This window comes from Cebidichthys violaceus, unplaced genomic scaffold, assembly GCF_023349555.1.
Source record: "Cebidichthys violaceus isolate CVI_PGR_0920_01 unplaced genomic scaffold, fCebVio1.0.p SCAF_16, whole genome shotgun sequence".
NCBI classification, from domain to species: domain Eukaryota; kingdom Metazoa; phylum Chordata; class Actinopteri; order Perciformes; family Stichaeidae; genus Cebidichthys; species Cebidichthys violaceus.
In genome coordinates, this window is record NW_027176329.1 from 6,884,246 (window position 1) to 6,908,728 (window position 24,483).

Here is a 24,483-nt window from a genome sequence, read left to right on the forward strand (position 1 = left end):
TATAATAAACCAATCCCTCACATTAGTCTAAAGAATGCCAAATCTATGAACAACCTGACCAGGAGGTGACCAGGGTTGGCAAAGTTTAATTTAATGTTGCGGGAAGCCTATTTATGATTCCCCATCTTAAATGTAGGGTCGAAGGCCAACGCGCATTTCATTATCCCGACTATTTCCACGTACGGCGCATTGCGGAAAAGTAATTATACCGGTCATATGCGGAAGTGGAAATGACATTCAAATTTACGGTCGAGGGTTCCAGCCTGTTAAGCATCAATTTCACGTCTAGTGAGCAGGAAGTGGACATCTATGTTAAACTGCCGGGCAGTCCCATGATTGGTCTTAATGGATGGAGACAATGGCCTCGTTGTGGACCCCTATTTTACCATAACAACATAACGTACACGGTGGATTTAATGCGGAATATTGTATTGTTGTTATTGCTATTATCATTGTTATTATTGTATCGTTTTGAATTATAATGGAGGGATATTTATCTAATAGAAAAACTGATTTGTTTAGCTTAAAAAGTCAGTTATTGCCTTGTAACTTGAGTTTATCTTAGTCACAAGTGTGAAAGAGTGGACAAATGATATGGAGAGGGTGAGAGGATGGGAGGGAGAGAGAGAGAGAGAGAGAGAGAGAGAGAGAGAGAGAGAGAGAGAGAGAGAGAGAGAGACGCGCAGAGAGGGAGCAGGTCTGCAGTCTGATTCTTGGCGTCGCACAGACCCGAGACGACGCTGTGGCCAAGCGCTGCGATACTGGGAATACATACTGCTTATTTCTCTCTATACAGTCAGATCACTGACTACTGACTACGTTGGTTGAGAACTTCTAGAACGAGGCGATTTTTGGTCTTGGATCCGGATAACCTGTGTGGCTCTCAATCATTCAGCATTGGTTCCTTTGAATCTCGGTCTAATGACGAGTTTAAACGTGGATTACCGGCACCGCAAATGTTGTTGCTAAAAGGAGATAAAATAAAGAGAAGGACAAATAAGTGCTGCGGGACGACCTGAAGGAGGGATCTCCTGTGTTTTGGACGTGTGTCTGGTAATATCAATTACATATGTGGAGCGGACGAGGGATTTTCGTGATTTTTTTGTACGCGTGCTGGGTAGATCAGTGACCACTTGAATCACGTCTCCCCCTCGGTTTGCCTTCCCCCCTTTCTCTCCCTTTAGGTGTGAAATCTATCCTCTCAGACAGAGACTCTGAACCCCTCGGTCCCCGCATGACATGGTTCAGTCCAGCTGCGAGATCCGAGCCTCCTCCATGCATTGGGATTTTTCTCAGCGCCGACACCGAGTGAATCTCCCTTTTTTGACCATCTGAGAAGTATCGTGCCTGCCAGACCAGAGAAAAAGCTCTGCCATGACCGCCGCTTCAAATCGGGAGGGAGCAACGGGACTTGCGAGGAGACCGGAATGCGCATGCAGGAAAGGGGACGGAATACGGATTTTTTCGCTAATGAAGGCGGGAGTGCAGGTGCACCATTGGAGCCGGGTGCTGTTCTTATACATGGGGCTACTGGCCGCCTCAGTAAAGGGTAAGTCCCCCATCTGTACCGCCGAAGACCTGCAAAATACAGCAGGCTTACCCCACTCCACCGCCCACCCTCCACGATCCCTGACTGAATGCAAATGAGCATCAGCAACACACACGCGCACTCATCCTAAAGGCGCATTTAGAGTCAAGCTTGCTGCGATGTCGCTGTGCGAGCGCCCAAAGTTATTATTAGAGGAGAGGTGGCTGGTCGGGTGGCTATTTTGGTGACAGCGGTTCCTCTGGAATTTCAACTGAGCCACTGTCTTACCTTGACTCTGTTGCTGCGTTTCATTGCAGGACTGTGTGAGGTGTTTTCTGAGGAAGTGAGGGTGGATTTAAGCTGTGGTGATGATTAAATAAACATATTGTGTGATTCCTGCTACCTGTACCAACCTGAACCCAACCTTAGGATGTTAGGTGGTCAATCAGGAGGCTTATCATTATGCTGTTCAGAGTCCAAAGGAGTGTGTGTGTGTGTGTGTGTGTGTGTGTGTGTGTGTGTGTGTGTGTGTGTGTGTGTGTGTGTGTGTGTGTGTGTGTGTGAAAGAGAGAGCGAGAGAGAGAGAGAGATAATCTGGTGTTCTTTTCTTTTCCTTCTCAGTTTCCAACCTCAGACCCTATCAGAACCCCCACGTGCCCAAGTGGCCTATGCATCAATTAATACCATGTAGTGTTCAGTCTCTCTGTGTCTCTCTCTCTCTCTCTCTCTCTCTCTCTCTCTCTCTCTCTCTCTCTCTCTCTCTCTCTCTCTCTCCCTCTCTCTTTCTCCCTCTCTCTTTCTCTCTGTGTGTGTGTGTGTGTGTGTGTGTGTGTGTGTGTGTGTGTGTGTGTGTGTGTGTGTGTGTGTGTGTGTGTGTGTGTTTGTGTAGGCTACACAGTGTGCGCGAGCTTGCGCATGTGTGTGTTTGGCGGGTTAGGCCTAATTAACTGACTCTGAGGTTTCTGTCCTCGGTTATAATTGCAAATGGAAATCTTGCAACCGGAGCTGGGCATTCAACAGATTATCATTACTATTCATTTACTTTCACGTCTTCGCAACATAATGGGTTTGTGAAAGGAGAGACTCGGTTACTGGTCCATGCTTATTTTTTATTTTTTTCTGTGGACATTCATGAGGAAAAAAAAAAAGTCTGTGACTTTATTTAGAGCCCGTTGCTTTTCGGGGAAGAGCCACAAAAATGTTTGCCATCCTGAGCATGTTCTTTGGCAAAGAAAGCCAACCGTTGTATCACTGTCTTGGCTCCACACCACAGAATGGGCACTATTTTTAGCAAAAGGCAAGAATACTGCCACGGCCACAATATGAATTTGACAGTGAGTCATGGCGCTGTGTTCGCCCACTCATACCTTTTGGTTGGACGGCACATAATCCAAGAGTGAGTGAAAACTGGGCACATTTTCAGCATCACCAAAGCACAGTTGGCGGTGTTGTCTCATGCTGCATAAGTGTGGTTTGAGCTTGATCATTACTATTCCAACAGAAACGTCATCCCTCATGTCTCCCACCAACTACCTCCCACGTGTCACCCACTTTTTGATCAAACTTGTGTCATCAACCGTGCACCCAGATGGTTTCAGTGAGATGTAGGTTTATCACACATAGCTCAGTGCCAATGATACTGACAAATCTCTCTCGACTTTCATGTGGAGTAAATCTCATTGCGGCTATATTCGTCGGAGGCTTCTTGTTTTATTTGCGTCCGGGGAGCTTTTTATTGCCCACTCCCTTGCCGTTTGAGTCTACTCTCGGAGCCAGTAAAGCGACTCTAACTTATTGCACATATTTACAAAGAGCAGGAATAGCTGGACTATCTATCTCGCCCTCTGTTACGACGTTTACTTTAAACTGTGTCCATAAATACGTTTAAATACCACACGCCGGCGTTGAGGTGGTCTGGCGCGTCCCCCCGGTGCTTCTGCAGCCACCAGCAATTGCCCCATCCTCCCATTGAGCGGCACCAGAGCTTCACGCTATGCTGAGAGGCGGAGTGGAGAGGGAAGAGAAGACCCGGGCTCCGTGGCATTTTCCAACCCACATACTTTATCAAACCAAAGCAAGACTTGCGAATTAATGACCAACAGTGGCCAACAGATACATGTGATGTGTGATGTAGCAACAAAAAAAAAAGGCTGTTTCATAAGCACCGTGTCTCAGATGTATAATAGTGCTTTAGTACTATTAGTCTTCATTTGTCAACCGGTCTCACTTTAAACCATTGTCAGCCTTCCCTTGCAACACAATTATCATTCCCAAGGGCCACATCGAAAAAAAAGATAGATATATGTGGAAGGTTTTAACAGAGATATTGAAGAGAGCAGCGCGCGCTGTCTCCATGCGATCAAAACCAGCTGTCCCAGCGGACTCGTCGCTCAATAAACGGTAATCAACCTCTATTCATTTAATCGTGCAGAGAAGAGAATGCGAGGGCCGGGTGAGAGAGGAGGAGGAGGACAGAGGAGGCAGGTTGAAGATGACGTGCCTATCTGGTGCATGTCTCGGCTCTCCACGCCAACTCCACCGGTATTAGATCATTCGTCAGCGGCGCACGAAACAGTCGCTCAGCATGTCCACTTACACGCAAGATCACGCTTCGTCGTCCTCCCCTTCTCTGCCACGCTCTCCGTTATACAAAGGCACCGGGTTGTGCTCATGATGCAACTTGCAGTAATGTTATGATGACTGGAGGGCCTGATGCCCCTTTCCTTTTTATCTTTTTCACTTCATGACATTTGCTTATATTCGCACAGTCATGATGCTCCTGAAGAAAGAGACAGGGCGAAAGCGTGTGCGTGCACGTGCACGTTTGTGCGTGCGCAGATGTTTTGGGGATAAGGAGCGCACAGGCACATGTGGGCGTGCGTGCATTAGTTTCCAGGCAATAACGCAATGAGAGAAACCCTGGAATGAAGTCGTTTTTGAAGTTGCACAAATCAAAAAAAATGTCAAACTAAAGACCTTCAGGCACATAAAACTAACTGATACAGTTTTAATTGGGAACATCTATTTGGAAACACGTTTAGTAATGAAGTATCTAATACCTTCACTTCACGTCAGAATACAATGAGAGATGAGGGTAGAATCTATTAGTTTCGATGGACTTCCACATACACTTGTACTGCAGCTTTGGTGTATTGACATACAGTTATTAATGGGTTAATTTAGCGGGAGCTTTCAGTAACAAATGGGATCGCCACAGACTCACTTTCAGCACCCTGGACAGGGAGAGGCGCAGCTGAATTCGCCGCTCAGCTGAACTTCTCTTCAGCACCAAGGACAGCTCCACCAGCCAGCAGCCTCAGCAACAGCTGCTCCTCAGTGGAGGGCTAGCTGGCTCTTCAAATTGGGATTTCTCCAATGTGTTCATGGTTTTGAAACCTCAATTAGACACAGGCTCCAGACCACTATTTGACAAGATCATATTGCGATCTTTCTGCTGTTCATTTTGTACTGAATTAAGTAACTTTTCTATGTTTTAGGCATTGTGAAAGTGAATTCTAGACAAAAACCAGTCATATTCCTACATCATGTCTTTGCTAAAATTATTAGACAGGAAATGAATCTGCAACTAATTTGATTAAGTCATTATGAGGTAAACAAATGCCCAACATGATGTAGTTCAAGCTTCGAAGATTAGCTATCTTTGGATTTGGGACTGTTGGTTTGACTAAACAAGCAATTTAAAGATGTCAACTTGTCCTTATTGGAATTTTGATTTTATAGTTCAAGATTAATTGAAAAAAATGGTTGGATTGATTGGTAATGATAATAAGCTCTAGATTCATTCCTGAGTTTTTATGAATCCCACTTCTTGTTTTGGCAAAAAGCGGGACCAGAGTCCCGTGTGTCTTATGTTGTCCATCCTATGTTTTCATAATGAATATATGGGCTTCTCCCTTCCCTTTTGTTTCTCCCTTCTCTCCCACATGTCTGCCCACTACTCTCAATCTCAAATCCTCCACTATACCTGCACGCTCTGTTGCGTCCCATCTCCCAGCTGCTCTCTACATTCACCGTTGAGCAATAAAGGACGGAATGGGAGCTGAGAAACAGATGATATCTATTTACTCAAAGGAAAAAAAAAATAAACGTCTGGAATGCAAAGTAGATGTGTATTGCCACTCAGCCACTTACGCGTTGCCTACTTGAGCGAAGGAGAGAGAACTTTGGAGTGGGATGGAGAGCGGTGGTCAAGATTAAGATGGAGATCATGAAGAGGTTTCAAAGGGAGGGAAAACGGCAAAACAGCAGGACAGAATCAACTGTGAGGGGAAATGAGAGGCAGAGAGGGAAGACGAGTGTTGGAGTAGAGGGGCGATAAGCTTCCACAAGCTGAGAGAAAATCCGGGCCCTATGTTTCTGTGCCTTTTGAGCGCTGGGTGATATTCGATTTGGAAGGCTAATTTTCTTATCAGGCATCAAGCTGACTCGTATTACAACAACTAACAGCGTGCAAGTAAGCTCCTGGGCACGTGTGTGTGTGTGTGTGTGTGTGTGTGTGTGTGTGTGTGTTTGGATGAGTCTGTGCGTTGCCACCCTGTTTCACTCTGAGATGATTAGGCTAACGTGTTGACAAGCAGGTCATTATCTCAACAGGCCACTGACAGACGTAATGCGTGTCCATGCGTTCGTCCTTGTGTGTTTCACCCACCTGCTGATGTCATCCTGCTCCTCTCTCTGTCTTCCCCTCAAACCTTCTCCCTCTGTCCTCCTCCTCCCCCCCCCCACCCTTTTCTTCCTTCATCCTCCTCTCTGGTGATTCAAACTGTCATCTGTCTCCAGATGGCCAGAGCTCTGTCACTGTGCTTCGTCACACTGATCACAGCCACACAGTGACTCACACACACATACACACTCATTTATGCAGACTTTCCCACAAACAAAAACATAAACAAAAAATTCTGAATGCATTCATGCAGCTGCACACACACACACACACACACACACACACACACACACACACACACACGCTAGCCACACAAATTGGACCATTAGACCTTATGAACTTATAGCCAGATGCGCATTTGCAGAATTTCTTGATTAAAGTGGCACTTAATGAGATGATGAGGTACATCTAATTCATTTTCAGCACAATTCAATTGCGTCCTCTGTCATTTCATCTATTACGTTTTATGGTGTTGCAGTAGTAAAATAGTTAACTTTCATTAAATATTTAAATATGATGCACATACACGATAAAGCCACATTCTACAATGTAAATAGATTAAATGTGACACAAGAAAAGAAAAATCTTGTGGAAAGCAAATGACAAATGCATGCTTCCTTGTTATATCACTTTCAGCACGTCCCTTAGGGCTGCGTTGAATTAATAAATGTATATTTTGGCTGCTTTGCTTATCAAGGGGATTTAAATGTGGCTCTAATCTGGTAGTGCCTGTGCTTTACATTCACAACATACTCCTGTGAGCTCTTCTGTGCTCTTCTGTTAGCTTTTTTCATTGTTCAACTCTATTAAAAACACTAGATAGAGGATGGGGGAGTTATGTCAAAGTGCCTTGCTCAAGGATATGTTAGCAGTGATTGTTGTTTTTTTATTTTCCTGCACACAATCCCCAGTAGAAGACAGAAGAACAACTTGGTTGTAGTGGGCAGCTCCAAGATGTGAATATGTGCTACTACTGTAACAGGCTGCTGCGAGGCAAGACATGTCAGGAACAAATAAACAATGTTCAATCCTCACTAGATAATTACTGGTGAAAATCAATAACATAGACGAATAAAGAAAACAAATCCAAGGCTTACATTTTTTGAGCCATGTGTGGGAGAAAAGCTACATGACAAAGGTTTCCATCTTGATTCAGATTCTCGTCCCGTTATCATCAGACTTTTCTCCATCTACTGTAAATCCTCACAAAGTGAGAGACAGATGTAGATGCCCTGTCTGTCTGAGACACAAAGCTCAGGCAGGGGGTTCTTTTGCTTCCTGATTTACACTGTTCTTATCAGATATCAGTGATCCCAGAGATTGAAGATTAGATCCTGGGCAGGGGGTATCTTGTCCTTGTCCTTGTCTTTTTTCCTTTCCCGTACCGCTCCTCTCTCTATTCAACGTATAGGCAATCTGTCAGTGGTCTTTTTCTGGGAAAGAGGCAGAGTCATCATGTGGGGAGAGGCAGTGAGTGTGTGCGATCGTCATGCATTCCTACACTTGTGAGGTCCATTTTGAGTTTAGAATCTAAAGCATACTTGTACGTTAATGGTTGTTAAAAGGTTAAAGCTTAAAAAAAGTGTACAAGACATTAATGTAAGATGTTAACAAGGAAATCTGATGCTCTCTTTAGAGTGTGTAGAGGTTATTATGTTGCTGTTTCTTTATGAATTACGCTTATTTGCTTTCTTGACAGGAGTTATCTGACAGGATTGGTACCGCTCTCATATGTGTGCTGTAAATAGCGGTCAGCAGCCGCTCGCTCAGCTTGGCATAAAGAGTGGAAACAGGGGAAAACAGCCCTAACATTCCGAGGCTAGCAAGCTTCCATCTAAAGTCAGTCTAAAGCGTGTCTGCTAGAGTTAATCACCCTCAAAGTTTGTGGTGTCCAAAGCAGTTAAACTGAACGTTACAGCAGTTGTGTGCTGGCTCATGTTAAGTATTTTACTGCCAGGGAGAAAATAAATTGTTGATGAGTGGAAATGAGTGGAAAGTGCCTCCTGATGTCTTCACCACAGAAATGGACCAGACAACATTATCGGTCAAGCAGTCAAGAAATGCAGTGTCTTAGATAGACATATTATAAGATGGCAAACCCAACAAGACATTTTGATATGTAAGAGATGTTTACATTACATTAACGCTTGATACTGTTAATGCTATCAAGCAACAAAGAGACAAATATCAATTGAACATTGCTTGATGCAATCTTGTCCCTGAAGCACATTAGGAAACACATGTTTCATTTAAAATTTGTAGACATTGTTGCTAATCTGACACAGTGCCAACGTATGTTGTTTTTCTCACTATCTTAATACTTGGAACAACAACAACAACATTGGCTTTAATTTGCACTGCCAATGCAACTATTCCCAATCTAATGCTGTCAGCGTTGTAGAAATGCAATAGGCAGAGACTCATTTCCTTTGAAATAAATGATCCATTTGAGAGTGATGCATGCAGCCCATTAATCATGATGGTGGTCAACAGTTGACACTCGAGCCTTCCTGGGGGGCAGTTAGGATCTGAGTCGAAAGGTTAAAGTGTACTACAGTAAGTTGAGGTTAGGCTGATTGATCAGCTGCTGCTCATCCATCTCTCAGTGATAGATGGAATAGTCCTGCTGGGACGGTCGTGACCTGACCTTTCGGAGCAGCGCTTCCTCTCTGGGTTTAATATACACTGCTAAGAGAGGATCAAATGTTCATGAATACCCACTCACTAACACACATCAGCATGCTTGTCGTACATTTAACACATGTATAATTGCCTTCCCCCACCTCCTGTTGATGCTATTGATTGGTTAGAGTCCAGAAAGTGTAAGTTTCACTGATTTCTGGTGCAATTTATGTGCAAATACGCTGCAGGATGTAACTAAGATTGGCAGTTCAGCATAGGTTCAGTCTAACGTAACTCAAAGGGCCCGGCTGTCAGATGTGAGCAGAATGGAAATTAGGTGATAATTGACCTTCAGTGTTTCACACATTAGTGTCACACCCAATTGTGCTTCTTCTCATAAGTACTTGGGAGAATGGAAGAGAAAACTGAAATGATTGGAGTGTCCATCAGTGTGTGTTTGTGCACATTTAGATGTACTGTATGTGCAGATATGTGTGTGTGTGTGTGTGTGTGTGTGTGTGTGTGTGTGTGTGTGTGTGTGTGTGTGTGTGTGGGCCACCAAACACAGAAAACCAAGGGAGGTGAATGTGCAATAACCACCACTGTGCAGTACAAATGGCTTTTTACTGAAGCCAACCAGCTTAAAACATTCACACAAAAGAAGGTCATTTTAAGATGATGTGACATATCCACCTACACAGTGTGACTTATCTCCCAAAAAAAAATAATGAAGATCTAGAAAGAAATAGCTTAAATTCATTCTAAAACTCCAAACATACCTCTTGGCTCATTGGGAGAGTGTTTCCAGTTGAGGAGAAACCAGGGCAGAGAGTAAGGAACGCCCATGTCTGAGTACGAGGAGGCAGGCCTGCGTTCAAGTGCTGTAGCTCTTATCACAAATCCAAATGCGTGCGCACACACAGTCATAAAAACACGCTGACAAGCACAAGTACACATTTCTCCCGGCATCTAGCCTCGCTGTGTTTTTGTGTGGGAGGCCCATTTGTATCAGCGATGAATAAACTCCCCCACAAAGTGAGGGGTCTGTTTGAAACGGAAGGACATCAACCGTAACATGCCTTTGACTCTGAATGGGCTATTTTATGTTGATCAGCGTAAGGCCTTTGTGCGTGGGTTGTTGAGGAGCTGTCATTCACAGCAACATCAACATACCATGGGCTATTTATATGAATTGATAAGAAGAGGAGGTAATGAGAAAAGGAACACCATGAAGATTACAAAATCATATTTCAAAGCAGTGTTTGAACTGGGCAAATGCTGGCTCGGTTTTAGAGATGGGCCGAAAGTGTGTGGGTGGCTGTGTTGCAGGTCGTTTTGGCTGGCATGATGAGACTGCTGGTTAAATATGACCCAGCTGGAAGGAACTGCCTGGCTCCCTCCTTCTCTTCCTCCCTGTCTGAGAGAACACATGCTCCATTGTGCCTCTTTAGCCAGCCGTGACAACAGGAGGAATGTGTGCATGCACTTGTGCAAGAGTGAATTGCTGCATGCGCGCCTCCTCTACGTTTTACCATGCAGCCGCTTTCTTTGAAGCTTTACTCTTTGGCTACATGTTTGTGCGTATATGTGTTGTTTATTTCCTACCCCACGCAGTTCTCCCTCCAGCGATGCCGTGGCATTTTTGTGTGTGAGTGCATGTGTTAGCTATGTGTTTTGACATAGAAGTCAACAAACCCTTGACCCTAAGATGTGGCAGAAGCTTTTACGTATGTGTGTTTGCCTAAGTGTCCTCTCTGTATGTGTTTACACAGATCAATATTTTATACCACACATTCATGCAGCAGGAGGCATTTCCGATCTTCGATTGTGCACCATTATAGAAACGCAAGCTCCATTTTTGTGGCCTTTTGCAGGAAACAGCTTTTACCGTTCAGCCCACTGGGCTAAGTGGGAGCAAGCCTATCGCAAGTGCCTTCCACTGCATTTGGCTTGTCTGTAATGGCAGACGGTGTCATCCTGGCCCAGGCATTAGCCTAATGTATGGAGGCGAGCGTGATAGCTGAGCTCATCCATTTCCATTTTAATGGCGGCCATCTAGAGGTTAATTCGGATATGATGCGGTCAAGGCGTGCATATGCGCTGACACGTCAAGAGACAAATAGTGGTGCTGAGAGGATCTATGGGGCGGAAGGGTTTATCTTGCCACCAGGGAGGCAGTTACTGGTACACATACACACACACACACACACACACACACACACACACACACACACCTACACACACACACAAAACAGTTGGTTGTTTGAAGTTTACTCATGGGGTAGGTTATATGTGATAGTTGATAGCTTTGTTACTCGATAAACCCAAAGGGACGTACTTATTTGGTTTGAAATTATTCACTGTTTCCTCTGATGGAATGCGCATTTTGTATGGATATAGGCCCTGATGGACCACATGTATGGAGGCTTTATGGTTTCTCTGGAGAATGAGGCGAGAGCTGAACTCTGTATTATAGCTATATGATGAGAGAGACTTGAGGTAGTTTATGGTCCAATTTAATGGATGAGTGCGTGGTTTTTGTGACCAAGGTTTCCTTTGATATACATATATATATATATATATATGTTGGAACAATTGCAGAGTAGTTTCCTATTGCACTGATTTATCATTTCAATATATTGTGTTTCCGAGCTGCATCTTTGCATTTATAAACAATGTCATAGTTCTATGCTAACAACTGTTGTAATTCTGAAGGGCCCTTCTCAAACATCAAGCAGAAAGTCTTATTCCCTTCAGTTGTGTTCATTATGCGGAACGTGAGACGTACGGCATTTCTATTATTGACTGCAAAAACAGGACGGCCTCTGCATCTTTGTCTTTTGTCCAAAGGCAAACTTGAACTGAAACGAAGAGATCAGGCTGAGGCAGGGGGGGATAAATAAAACAGAAAAAAAGATTGGAGCCCAGAAAGCAGATTTGCAGTTTTGAATTGCAAGTATTGTTTGTGTCTTTATGGTATTATGTGAATGTGATGTGGGGATTATGTTCGCCAAGAGGAAATGTCCTCCCCTTGAGAGTTGCTGTAGCTGTAACGGCATCTCAGCAGAGGAGTTACATGCAGATATGTGACACTACACCCACACAAGGTAGAGGGATTACACTTATACATGTGCAGACAACTGATACCTCCAGACACAGACGCGTGTGTCTCACTCCACACTCACATTAACAAAATACAATACAAATGCACTGATTAAGCATCCCTTGAAATAGACCTCTATTTTCGCTAACATTGCAGATTTAGCGCTATCTTGCTTTGAAAGTCACACTGGCTGTCTGTGACCTTTAGCACAGAAAGGAAACAAGATGCAGAAAATAGGTTAACAAAAAAAATCACTCCCCCCCTGTACTGTACCTCTCCGATTGGTTGTTGCTCCTCCTCTTGGTGACCTTCTGACATAATCTTTTTCGCACACTTTCCTTCCTCCCTCTCTTTGCCTTTCCTCTGCTATTTTTTATTCCGCCTAGTTTGACTGTCACCTCACCGTTGCCTCTATTATTTCTCACGTCTTTCGGATCTATTTTCTCATATGTCCATACATTCAGTCTGCTTTGTGTCAGTCTGCCCCCGTAGCCCTCATTCTGTCGCTCTCCTTTGGTCTCTCCCTGTCTCCTTCCTCCGCTCTGAGGGGTTGCTGTCCTGCCAGAGTACAGCACAGTGACCATCGATTCATCAAAGTGTCAACGGCGCACTGCCGCAGCTCTGTGTGCCCGCTACTAAACAACTGCCCTGGCAAAGCAAACAATAGCTCCCCCCCACACACACACACACACACACACACACACACACACACACACACACACATACGCATGGAGAACCTGGAGTGCTGCCCCGGCAAGGTCATACCTCTCCCTGTACACCCATTTGGCAGCGTTCACACCGGAGTTTGTTAGTGCCAAGCTGATGCTGCCATTGGCAGAGCGGGCTAAGCAGCGGACAACATATCTGTTGAACATCCACACATACCAAGCACAGTTAACATTCCAGTACAAGCCAGTGCAAACAGTTCCCATAAACATGCTGAGGGATAAAATACGCTATCTACTAGAACCAGTTGGCAATTTTCCTAAATGCTGAACCAGCGTATTTCCTATTACCCCATATTCATAATGGTTCACCTGCAATATGACCTTCTACTTTAACGGGGGTCTACCGGGCTAAAACAGCACGGCCAGCAGTCCCTTTATGGGGTCTTTATGGTGTGTCAGTGAGGTCAACTGCAGGATGGGCCTTTCCCTACAGATTTACACTGAGGGGCTACACAAGGGGTCACCAGCTCCCAACAGCTCCCAAAAGCTAATTTCATAATGCACCCTGGGCGAGGCTTAAATACTTCAACTGAGCCCAAAGTGAAGGGTCGACTTAACCAAAGGCTCTGGGTTTTCAAAGAACACAGAGAGTAGACTTACAGTACCTCGGTTTACCTCAACCGCACTTCTAAGACTACACGGTGCAGAAAACACATCTGGCAAAGCAGACCCGCTATTACTGAGTCACATCAAAATCAAACTTGGTGATGTTCTAAATTGCTTCTTAATGCGCACATAAGTGCATTCTCAAGTGAACTTTGATGTGTCTGCTTTGTGTCCCACTCAATTCTGACCATCTATTTTGCAGCATGGATACAATCTATTTCGCTGCAGCCAGAACAGCAGGCTCTCTAAAAGCATTATATTATTCTTTTGTCCCAGATTGTGTGCGTCATTATCGATTTAAGAGTTGGTCACTTGGCACAGATGCTCACACTTCAAAATAGCATTCGGTCGAGCACTGGGAGACTCAGTGTACTTATTCTCTGCCATGATTGTTTTCGCTTAATTGTGCTTATAAAACGCAGAGCCTGTTTTCCTGCCTGGTTGATCATATATCAGTATGTATTTAGCATCTTCCGTCCCCTAATAACAAATGCACTGTGATGATATGAAGCTCTTTTATTCAGCTGCAAAGACATACTCCTTTGGTTGAGGCTTTTCATTTAAGCTGATAATTCTGTGGAGGGCTATTGCTCTCTAAACACGTTGATATCTCACATGACGGACTTCTCTTTTAAACCTGAAGGGTCACGTAATCGTTCCTTTTTGCTAGCATTTCGAGTCTGTCCTGAAACTTAGTAACAACTTAGCTACTTGAACCTGCCTGGTATTGTTTTGTAATTCATCCCAGCCCAGACATTCTAACTCATTGCATATGTACATGAGGTTCACATTCCATTCTGACCCCCATCAAGCTCTGACATTAGCCGCTGTATGAGCCATTGATTAGCATTTGTCTGATAGAGGCCCGGTAATGAAGGGGATGATGAGGAGATTATTGACCATGCTGTAGATATGAAAATCTGGTGGGAGAGGTGGATATTGAGGTTTTACCTAGATATTAGTATTGACCTGAAGGTAATTGGGAGGGTGGATGCTAACTTGCTGGGCCTATTTAAAGGCGTTAATGAAAAATCAGATGGAGATAGCTTTTGCTTTGATCTTTTTCTTCTTCTCTCTTGTTACTTGTTAAAGATGCGGACTGAGAGAAGACACAGGGAACAGAAACATGAATACACACTATGTTGCTCAGTTATTTTCAGCATTCTATACAGTATATAGGTCATATTTAGTTACTGTTCACATCACATTTTACACTATTTTATTCATGTATTCACACATTTATTTTCCAAAGATTCCATTGCAACACTTGCAGATCTCCACAGCAAACAAAGAGCTGAACTCACCATGCACCGTTATACAGCTTGCTGAAGTGTTTTTAAGTGGCCAGGGTTCAAGTGCACACACATTAGCATCTGTTGGAAGAGATCAAGTGCTTATGAAGTGCTGAAAAGTGACAGCTGAAAGAGCCCCCTGGCTGTTTTTTTTTTTGGGGGGGGGAGACAGGCTTTGAGGAGTCAACAGTGTCATGATGACTGGAAATGCTATTATCATTCAGCTCCTACTGATGCCATTCAAACAGTCCGGATCTTTACCTCCTGACTCTGTCACACCGTTTTCCCCAACCCAAGAAACGGATATTGTGATCCTGTTTTGCTTTGCTGCATGGGAAAAAATAAAGCTAATATTGGTTTTGTTTGTTTGGGTGCATTTGTGTGCGTCAGCTAGTGTTTTTTTTCCAGCGGCATTTCAGTATTCATAAACACCCGATGTGGCATGTTGCCCCTGAAATCTTAAACACCGGGCTTGATTATTGCTGTGAAAACAAATGCAGCGTTCGCTGGTCTCGCTAACCAGGGATTATCCCTGTCCATATGTAATTTTTGACAATTTATTATTTTTTCCCCCTGTACTTACTTAAAAACAATGTTTTATTTATTTTTGGTTGATAGTAAGACTGAGAGGAAGGAAAATTGCCCAATTCTATCCTTTCTTTTGTCTTGTGTTGCTGCGTGGTGCCTTATTACCTGTAAATCCCTGCTGGTTTTTCAGACATGAGGCACAATTCAGAGTGAACATTTGAACAGATTTTTAGCTGTGGGATTGCTCTTCAAATCAGAGAGCACATACAAAGTAGCACACAATCTGTATGTTTCACAAGAATTGAATAAGGGATAAACATTCCCCCTGGAGGGATTTACATGCTTTCGAAGCTGCAGTGTGTTTACTCAAGATTCTTGTTTTTTCTATTGCCCTGTCTTTATGCCCTCAGGTAGGCTAGCTCATTTCGTTGCATTGAGTTATTCAAGACATTTGCACCGTTAAGAGTATGGATGCACATTTACAAAACACAAATCATATCTACTGCAAGTGTTTGTGTTGTTGAATAATGTGGGTTATGCAGATAACAGATGTCCTCCAATTATACTCTCCTAATTACATTTTAATCAGGCTGCATTCTCATTCAGGTTCGTGGCTGAAGCAAACAAAGGGAAAATACACATCATATGCATAAATAGCATGTATTCTTGCATGTTTTTGTAATTCAGTCCCTCTATAAGGATATGCCTTCATGCAGCGTCATTTTGTGTGGTCCTAAGGTTTCTTCTGCAAAGGGAAATTAATTCAGAACATGTTACATCCCAGCTGTCTTAGTTTAAAAACTGACAACCAGCGACACAAAATATAACTGCGATCACACGTCACTCCACTTCAGGGATTAGTTACAACTCATAGCTCCCACTCCACACATCTACCCAAAGCTCAGTTCTGATGCATGGCCACATACACAATTAGAAGTTAAGACTGAAGGCAGTTTGAGTGGCTGCTGACGAAAAGGCAGGATGAGTAGAATTATTGTAGTACTCATGTGTGTGCTTCCTCTCCTGTCCTCTCATGTTCCCCTCTCCAACCATGTCATATATTGGGGCTGATTACTAATGTGGTGAAAGGGCCAGTGAGTGAACAAGTGTGTGATGATGGAGGTGGTAGAGGTGGGGAACGCTGGGAGAGGGTAAGCCATTTAGCACTGCAGTAATAATGGCTCAGGCTGCATGCTGTAGGTGATAATGGATGTTGCAGCAATTGGTGCGGTTTGACTGTGGGTGTGCATTTAAGTGCGAGTGTGGATTTACATCATTCCTGATCTTTGATGCAGAGGCGTGTCTTTTATTTGGTTTCATACTCTATAAATGCTTTCTACACTCTGCTAGGAGTTCTAACACGCCTTACACCCTTTTAATAACTGCCCGTTTCTTTTTTCTCTTCGCAGCTCAGAACTGCAGTTACACACTACACAGTCCCAATGGGACGATAGAAAGCCCCGGCTACCCTTACGGTTATCCTAACTATGCCAACTGTACATGGGTGATCGTGGCGGCGGAGCACAACCGGATACAGCTGGTGTTTCAAGGGTTCGCCCTGGAGGAGGACTTTGACATCTTGTCTGTATATGACGGACCACCCAGCCCGGGGAACCTGCGGACAAGGTAGAGCCTTTTTATCTGCATGCATGTGTTTACCAAACCAAATGTTTAAAATGTGTCGGAAAAAAATGACATTTGAAGGGTATGTGTAATTTGCTAGAATGTTAAAGGATGCAGCATGTTAAAGTGACAAAGGCAAGGATATGGCAAATCTGAAGGATGATTCAGGGTTATTATAATATTGGTCCTATTTTCATCTTGTGGAAATGATTCCTGTTGGGAGTAATGACGCTGTACCCAATAAGTTAACCCCCACCCCACTTGCAGTAAAGACCATGAAGTATGTACTACATTGTTGGCCTGCCATTCTGTATTGAAGCTCGGGAAACATATTTTTAAGGTTTCAGTTGTATACTCTGCCTCTGGATTATTTTTAACTCAGAGGGCATTACTTTTGATAGTAATCACAAAGATCAAAAAGAAGAGAGTGCAGTCTTTTGAAATGTGTTATGTCTACATATTCAGATTCAGACTTTTTGCAACACTAGCAGTCCATGAAAGTTCTACATGGTGCCTACGGGCTGAGGCAAACTGAGGCAGGAGAGGGGGTAAAGGGCTGAGATGTGGGAACGCTGTGATCTTGCCAGTAGAAGGCCAAGAAAAGTGAGGATTCAGACAGTCAGACAGGTTTCAAACAAACCCCCACAATAGCGGAACTTTTGTGGAAGAGAGAGAGAATGAAAACATTGTTTTCAAAATGTCTGTTGCAAACATCCATCACACTTTAACCCCATACTTACAGAAGCTGAGCGTGCACACAATTTAGGCTAATTAGTGACATTTTAGGTTCACTCAATTTTGTTTTTATCTCCATATAAAGCGATTGCTAACCTGACTAAACTCTTACTCACAACCTCCCTACCATCAGATTCTGGTATATTTTTTCCCAAATGTCATTGATTACTGTAGGGAGTTCTTGAAACCAATAAAACTGATTGCCAAAACCGTTCAATTAAGATCCAAGTCGTATTAAACTGAGAATGTCCTTGATAGAGTGATTTGGACTTAAAGGTGTTGATGAAGTAAACGGACTGGAGACTGGAAAAGAGGCAGTACTGTAATCAAATCAGTGTTGCATTCAGAGGCGGTTGAAGCAGATCCTTTGGTGACTAATACAAGGCCGACTCTGCTGACACTGACAGCACCCAAAGTTATTCACCGACTCTGGGTACATGTTGTGCTTCAGAGCTACTAGGAAAATGAAATGAAGCTCACTTGGGTGTGAAGGCTCATACAGACAATTTCTGAATCAACAGTGTCATCCTCAACAGTTAATTCAGCAGCCTCAGAAAGGGCTGCACTGTGCTAACATTGCATACTGAAATATGCTCTCTGGTTTGCAGAGTTTCCTGCTCACTAAGTTTAAACATGTTCATCCATTTCCAAATAAGTATTGTTAGGATGAATGGCCATCTAAAGAGACAGAATTCCATTTGTAAGAGCTGCTAATATAAGAGACAGCCACAGAGCTGCTACTCACTGATACTAATTTGGGATGGTATTGCTTGCAGCCTAATATCTCTCAGACCTCTTGGCAGTCCCTCACTTACAGGCTAACTTAATTAGCGGCAATTTCTGCATCTAATCAGTTGAAGCTACACCAAAGCTGCTTTTAATTCCTGTCACCTTCTGGTCTGAGCTTGTCCTTGCAAATAGTGTAAATCATGTGTTATCCGAGCCCTCCAGCGATGAGATGAGAGAAATATTCTTTTGTTATTGAGACTGTTTTGAGTCTCTGACGGCCTCTCTGTTTCTGCCCGCCGACACCTCTCTCTCGCTCTCTCGCTCTCTCGCTCTCTCACCTCTTCTCTGCCCCCTCCTCTACCTGCGTCTCTCATTCTGTGCCAGCGGTGCCTCCACTGCATCTCCCTGCAGAAAGCGAATGAAAGAGAAAAGAAAATCCATTATGGATTTGTGTTGCGCTGCTCTCCTCAGCCTTTCTCCTGTTTGGACCTCTGGGCTCTGTTGTATATTGATGCTCCAGCGGGACGGGGGGGAAGCGTTCCACTCTTTCCGTCTAAGCGCTTTGAAAATAAGTGAGGGGGAAGAAAATGAATTTTAAGAAAAGGGGGGGGGGGGGGGGGGGGGGGGGGGGGTAGGGAACATAGATCTCCTTTAGATTCTGCTAGTGTAGACTTTTACCAGAGTTCCTCTCTTTTCAAAGGAGGCATTCTTTTGCATTGTCTGTGAGTGAGTTTGGAGATGCTGGGGCTAGTCTGGAAGCAGCTCTCACCTGCAAACAGCAGTCTGTCAGGACATGCATGTATATTTATCATCTACACCACAGACACATTTTTAGCACATTTTTGAGATGCAAGTCAGATAATTCTGCCCTCCCTTTGCTCTCATCAGCCGCTTGTGTCGAAAGTAATTTTCTTTCCATCTCTCTTGCTCCTCTTTCTCTGTTTTCTCTCAACCTTCCCTCATTTCCTCCTCACCTATTTTTTTTCTCTTTATCTTTTTTTTCTGCTGCCTGTTCTCCATTTAGTGTCCTGCATGCTGCTTTTGCTGAATTTGATCGGCCTTTCATGTAGACCACGCTATAGGTTGTAGAGCTTGGAATATTCTGTTTAATCTCAAGAAGTCATCTTCACATTCAAATGATGACCTTTGATTCCTCTTTCAAAGCAATGACTTTTAGATTTGTTTATTTATCCATTCATTTATTCCTTGCTGTCACAACAAATTGTTGTTATCAGGAGAATGCTGGCTTACAAATCAGTTCAGCTATATATACAGTTGTGGTCAAAAGTTTACATACACTTGTAAAGAACATAATGTCATGGCTCTCTTGAGTTTCCAGTTATTTCTACAACTCTGATTTTTCTCTGATAGAGTGATTGGAACAGATACTTCTTTGTCACAAAAAACATTCATGAAGTTTGGTTCTTTCATGACTTTATTATGGGTTAACAGAAAAAGTGACAAAATCTGCTGGGTCAAAAATATACATACAGCAACATGAATTAGCAATTTTGGTGACTTAGAAAGTTGTGTCAATGAAATGAGCTTCATAGCATGGCCTCTTAACTTCTTGTGAGTGATTATGAGTGACTACAGCTGGTGACTTCTCTGAGGCCATTTAAATAGGGCTCATTGGATACAAACGCCCACAAACGCTACAATGGGAAAGTCAAAGGAGCTCAGCATGGATCTGAAAAAGCGAATCATTGACTTGAACAAGTCAGGAAAGTCACTTGGAGCCATTTCAAAGCAGCTGCAGGTCCCAAGAGCAACAGTGCAAACTATTGTTTGTAAGTATAAAGTGCATGGCACTGTTTTGTCACTGCCACGATGAGGAAGAAAACGCAAGCTATCACCTGCTGCTGAGAGAAAATTGGTCAGGAGGGTGAAGAGTCAACCGAGAACCACCAAAAAGCAGATCTGCCAAGAATTAGAAGCTGCTGGAACACAGGTGTCAGTGTCCACAGTCAAGCGTGTTTTGCATCTCCATGGACTGAGAGGCTGCCGTGCAAGAAGGAAGCCCTCGCTCCAAAAGCGGCACCTTAAGGCTCGACTGAAGTTTGCTGCTGATCACACGGACAAAGATAAGACCTTCTGGAGGAAAGTTCTGTGGTCAGACGAAACAAAAATCGAGCTGTTTGGCCACAATGCCCAGCAATATGTTTGGAGGAGAAAAGGTGAGGCCTTTAACCCCAAGAACACCATGCCTACCGTCAAGCACGGTGGTGGTAGTATTATGCTGTGGGGCTGTTTTGCTGCCAATGGAACTGGTGCTTTACAGAGAGTAAATGGGATAATGAAGAAGGAGGATTACCTTCAAATTCTTCAAGATAACCTAAAATCATCAGCCCGAAGGTTGGGTCTTGGGCGCAGTTGGGTGTTCCAACAGGACAATGACCCGAAACACACATCAAAAGTGGTAATGGAATGGCTAAATCAGGCTAGAATTAGGGTTTTAGAATGGCCTTCCCAAAGTCCTGACTTAAATCCCATTGAGAACATGTGGACAATGCTGAAGAAACAAGTCCATGTCAGAAAGCCATCAAATTTAACTGAACTGCACCAATTCTGTCAAGAGGAGTGGTCAAAGATTCAACGAGAAGCTTGCCAGAAGCTTGTGGATGGCTACCAAAAGCGCCTAATTGAAGTGAAAATGGCCAAGTCACATGTAACCAAATATTAGCACTGCTGTATGTATATTTTTGACCCAGCAGATTTGATCACTTTTTCTGTTAACCCATAATAAAGTCATGAAAGAACCAAACTTCATGAATGTTTTTTGTGACAAAGAAGTATCTGTTCCAATCACTCTATCAGAGAAAAATCAGAGTTGTAGAAATAACTGGAAACTCAAGAGAGCCATGACATGTGTGTGTGTGTGTGTGTGTGTGTGTGTGTGTGTGTGTGTGTGTGTGTGTGTGTGTGTGTGTGTGTGTGTGTGTGTGTGTGTGTGTGTGTGTGTGTGTGTGTGTGTGTGTGTGTGTGTGTGTGTGTGTGTGTGTGTGTGTGTGTGTGTGTGTGTGTGTGTGTGTGTGTGTGTGTGTGTGTGCTCCTGCAGCAGTTGCTTTATGAGTCACAGTCACTCCTCAGGAAATGCATATCTGAGTCAGTCTGTTGCTGCAGCATTTCATTAAACTGCAGATCCTGACTGACACCTGGGAAGCAGAGAGAGCATTTGACAGAAGTTTAAATTGTTTGAAATGGAGAAACAAGACATGTCTATGCAGTGATGTATGTCCCAAAATTGCGAGCTCAAGCTGCTGCCGGTATTTGATTGCTGTTAATTAAGCGTTGCATTTCCAGCAATAGTGTAGTGATGAAGTGGTTAAGTCCATCTTGCTCCCTAAGTGTTGTGGAAGCTATCAGTGACTTCACACAGGGAGAAATTGAACTGCAGCGAAACTAACCTCAGGGTTACATATTTTTTGCTGACTTAAGTTGTTAATACATCCAGGTAAAAAAAGTGCTTATCCATTTTTATTTTTTGCGATATATTATGCATTTATGAAATTGCTTCATCGTAATATAATTTGCACGTTAACATTTTTCTCTTTAATTATGCTATTAAAACAATGTTTTGGATGGCCACTGTCCTTCCTGACACACTCTTGAGTCTGGATGTAAAATCAAACCTAATAAACGTATCTGGTAAAAACTTACACAGCAACCTCACTGTGACAACATGTTGGGGAAGGTGCACACTGCGCCTGGCTCTTGTTCATCACCACATCATTTCTGTTTTTTTGCATTTATGTTTGTGTACTGTTAATTTGAGTTTGAGTCGTGTTTGTCATTGGCATTTTGAACTAACCGTTTCCCCCTGTTCCCAGTCGTTATGCTAAACTAAGCTAAAAAGCTTACATGTTTAATTTACTCAAGAACATGAGATCCACGTGGATCTTGTCGTCTAACTCTCAGCAAGAACGGCTATTTCCTATTCCTTTAAACCCTTTCATGCAAAAAATATGACTACCCCAGTCAATATTTGTTGACTGTTTTTATTCTTCTTTAAGCATTAAACAAATTTAACTTATTTTTTTGTATTCATCAAGAAGTTGTTTTATGCATCCACTTGGTTGGACAGCATGCATTTTTGTTTTCAACTGAAGAAATATGTTTTTATCAAATGGATGAATACAATGATATGGAAACTAGACAAACAATACAAATTTTCAATGCTGTTAAAGTAGTGTGTTCAGATATATCAACATTTTCTAATCTGTAACTGTTCAATTCAATGCAAAAATGTTGAACCTGGTTCCTGATTCCTCAGCATCTTCCTGCTCGCTTTCATTATCTTTAACAACATACGCTAACAACATAGAGTATAAATGTGAAGGAGTATCCTTGAATGCATAATTTGGATGGACCGTTTACAAAGTTGTCCAACTGCACCCCATGACGATAGTGCAACCTTACAAACACAATTTGCCAAAATATAGTTTCTGCTAAATTATTTTAACACACAAGTTATGGAAATTGTGGCATCTTAAATCAAACATGTAAAAGTCAGTAAAGTATGCATTCATTGTAGTTGCCAATACTTGTTGCCAAATCCCAGTTGTGGTCCTAAAATGTCCCTCAATTTAACCTTTAAAATCCTCTTCTAGCAATTTCAAAATTGTTGGTGTTCGCAATAGTTTCTGATAAAATGATGTAGAAAAATTATTATCTGGTCGTAGTGAAATTAACTTCCTCCTCGACACCAGTAACCCTGGTGTAAACAGGGCCTGTGGTATAGTAACACAGTTGTCGAACTGACAAACTTCCCATGACTAAAGCAACAGCCAACTTGACCTACAGCGAGACACTGACCCTCTACCAGCTCACTCACTTTCACTCTGTACAAGAGCGCACATTTCTTACTTGTAAAAAGCAATTCTTTTTTTTCAATTTTGTGTCACATTTCACCTTGTAACTGCCAATTGGGATACGCTGAGTACATTTCAGCAGAGGGAAAAGCTGTTGGAGTGTGTGAAGGCATCTTTCTTCACATGCCTTCCTCTCAGTGATTGAGTGATGGAACTGAGGAACTTAATGCCTGGCAGTCTGGCAGGGGTGGGGAAGTGAGTGAGAGAGGGAGGAGGAGGCGTGAAAGGGACAGATTTTCAGCCCACGGGCTCAATAGGACCTAAATAAGGAGCACTAGTGCATGGTGCTGGGAGTGGCATTAACACTACAGTCAGCCGTCAGTGCTGTGAGTGTCACACTATGACACTTTGTGTGCAGGAGGAAGAGCAAGGCAGTGCATATGTGTGTTCGGCTACGCTTACAAAAGAGGATCTAGACTAGTGTGCGGCCCATCCCAGCGAGCTGAATCAGTGTCAACAAAATCAAGGTTTATTGGAATACAGATAAAATGAACACCGAGCACACTCACAAGCACACAGATAAACACACGCTTTTAAGCACGGATTAAAAGCCAGTGGGCTGGAAAACTGTAATTTTTCAGACACACAAGGTTTCGGAAAGGTGTTTGCTTTTTGGCAAGCACTGGGGAGCACAAGTGGCTCTACAGTATATGCATGGGAGGGTACAAATCTTATTTACGTGCTTTCATATTGCTTCTGCTTGTAGTTCAAAGTTTTGATCTGAGCTGCGTAAATAGCCTTTCCAAAAAAAGAAGACCTTGAAAGCAGACTGTAGAGGAATACTCCCAAATGTTCTCATGTATCAATCAGATTCTCTGATTGGCCAGTTGAACCTTAAAGCAATAAAATCACCAAAATGGGATTTGGATGATAGTTTAGTCAATTGTCAGAAAGTTAGTTGAAAAAAAGAGTATTGTCTAAGATATCCAAGTGAACATGTAAGACATTATCTGCATACAGCTTCTGAAATGTGAGGATTTGCTGATTAATTTGCTTCTCTTTGGATTTTGGACGGCAAGCAATTTGAAGATTGCAACTTGACGGGTGAGATGAGATGGGAGGTTGCTCCTCAGTTTAGAGCAGCTGATTTCTTATTTTATCACTTCTAAGTTAAGTGCATGCCAGTCACTTTCTACAGACTAGTATATAGTAATGAATAGATGGATCAACGCTCATTTGAATTCAGTCCCCAGGCTCCTCCAGCATTTGGTGTGCATGTATCATACTACATGTGTGAGCCTCACAGTGTTAGCTAATGAGTCAAGCTTGTAAAGAGCCAAAGTCTGCTTTGGGTCAGGGTGAGAGCGGGTGACGTACAACAGCACTTCCTGCCTCGAACACTTGTCACGGCAGTGATTCTTCGCCAGTGACGGCATCGGCCATCAATCTCTCCACAACACATACTTGGCAGGATTGACTCCAGTATGTGAACAC

At 43.1% G+C, this 24,483-nt stretch overlaps 1 protein-coding gene across 1 annotated transcript in view; it reads left to right on the forward strand.

The window, feature by feature from the left end:
• The first annotated feature begins 728 nt into the window (after positions 1-728).
• csmd2 (CUB and Sushi multiple domains 2) overlaps positions 729-24,483 on the forward strand; it is a 228,439-nt gene continuing 204,684 nt past the window's right edge. The window contains exons 1-2 of the mRNA XM_068710960.1: positions 729-1,549; positions 16,501-16,717. Of these exons, the coding sequence (XP_068567061.1) occupies positions 1,375-1,549; positions 16,501-16,717 (392 nt within the window). The 5' untranslated portion in view covers positions 729-1,374. The remainder of the gene's footprint in view (positions 1,550-16,500; positions 16,718-24,483) is intronic.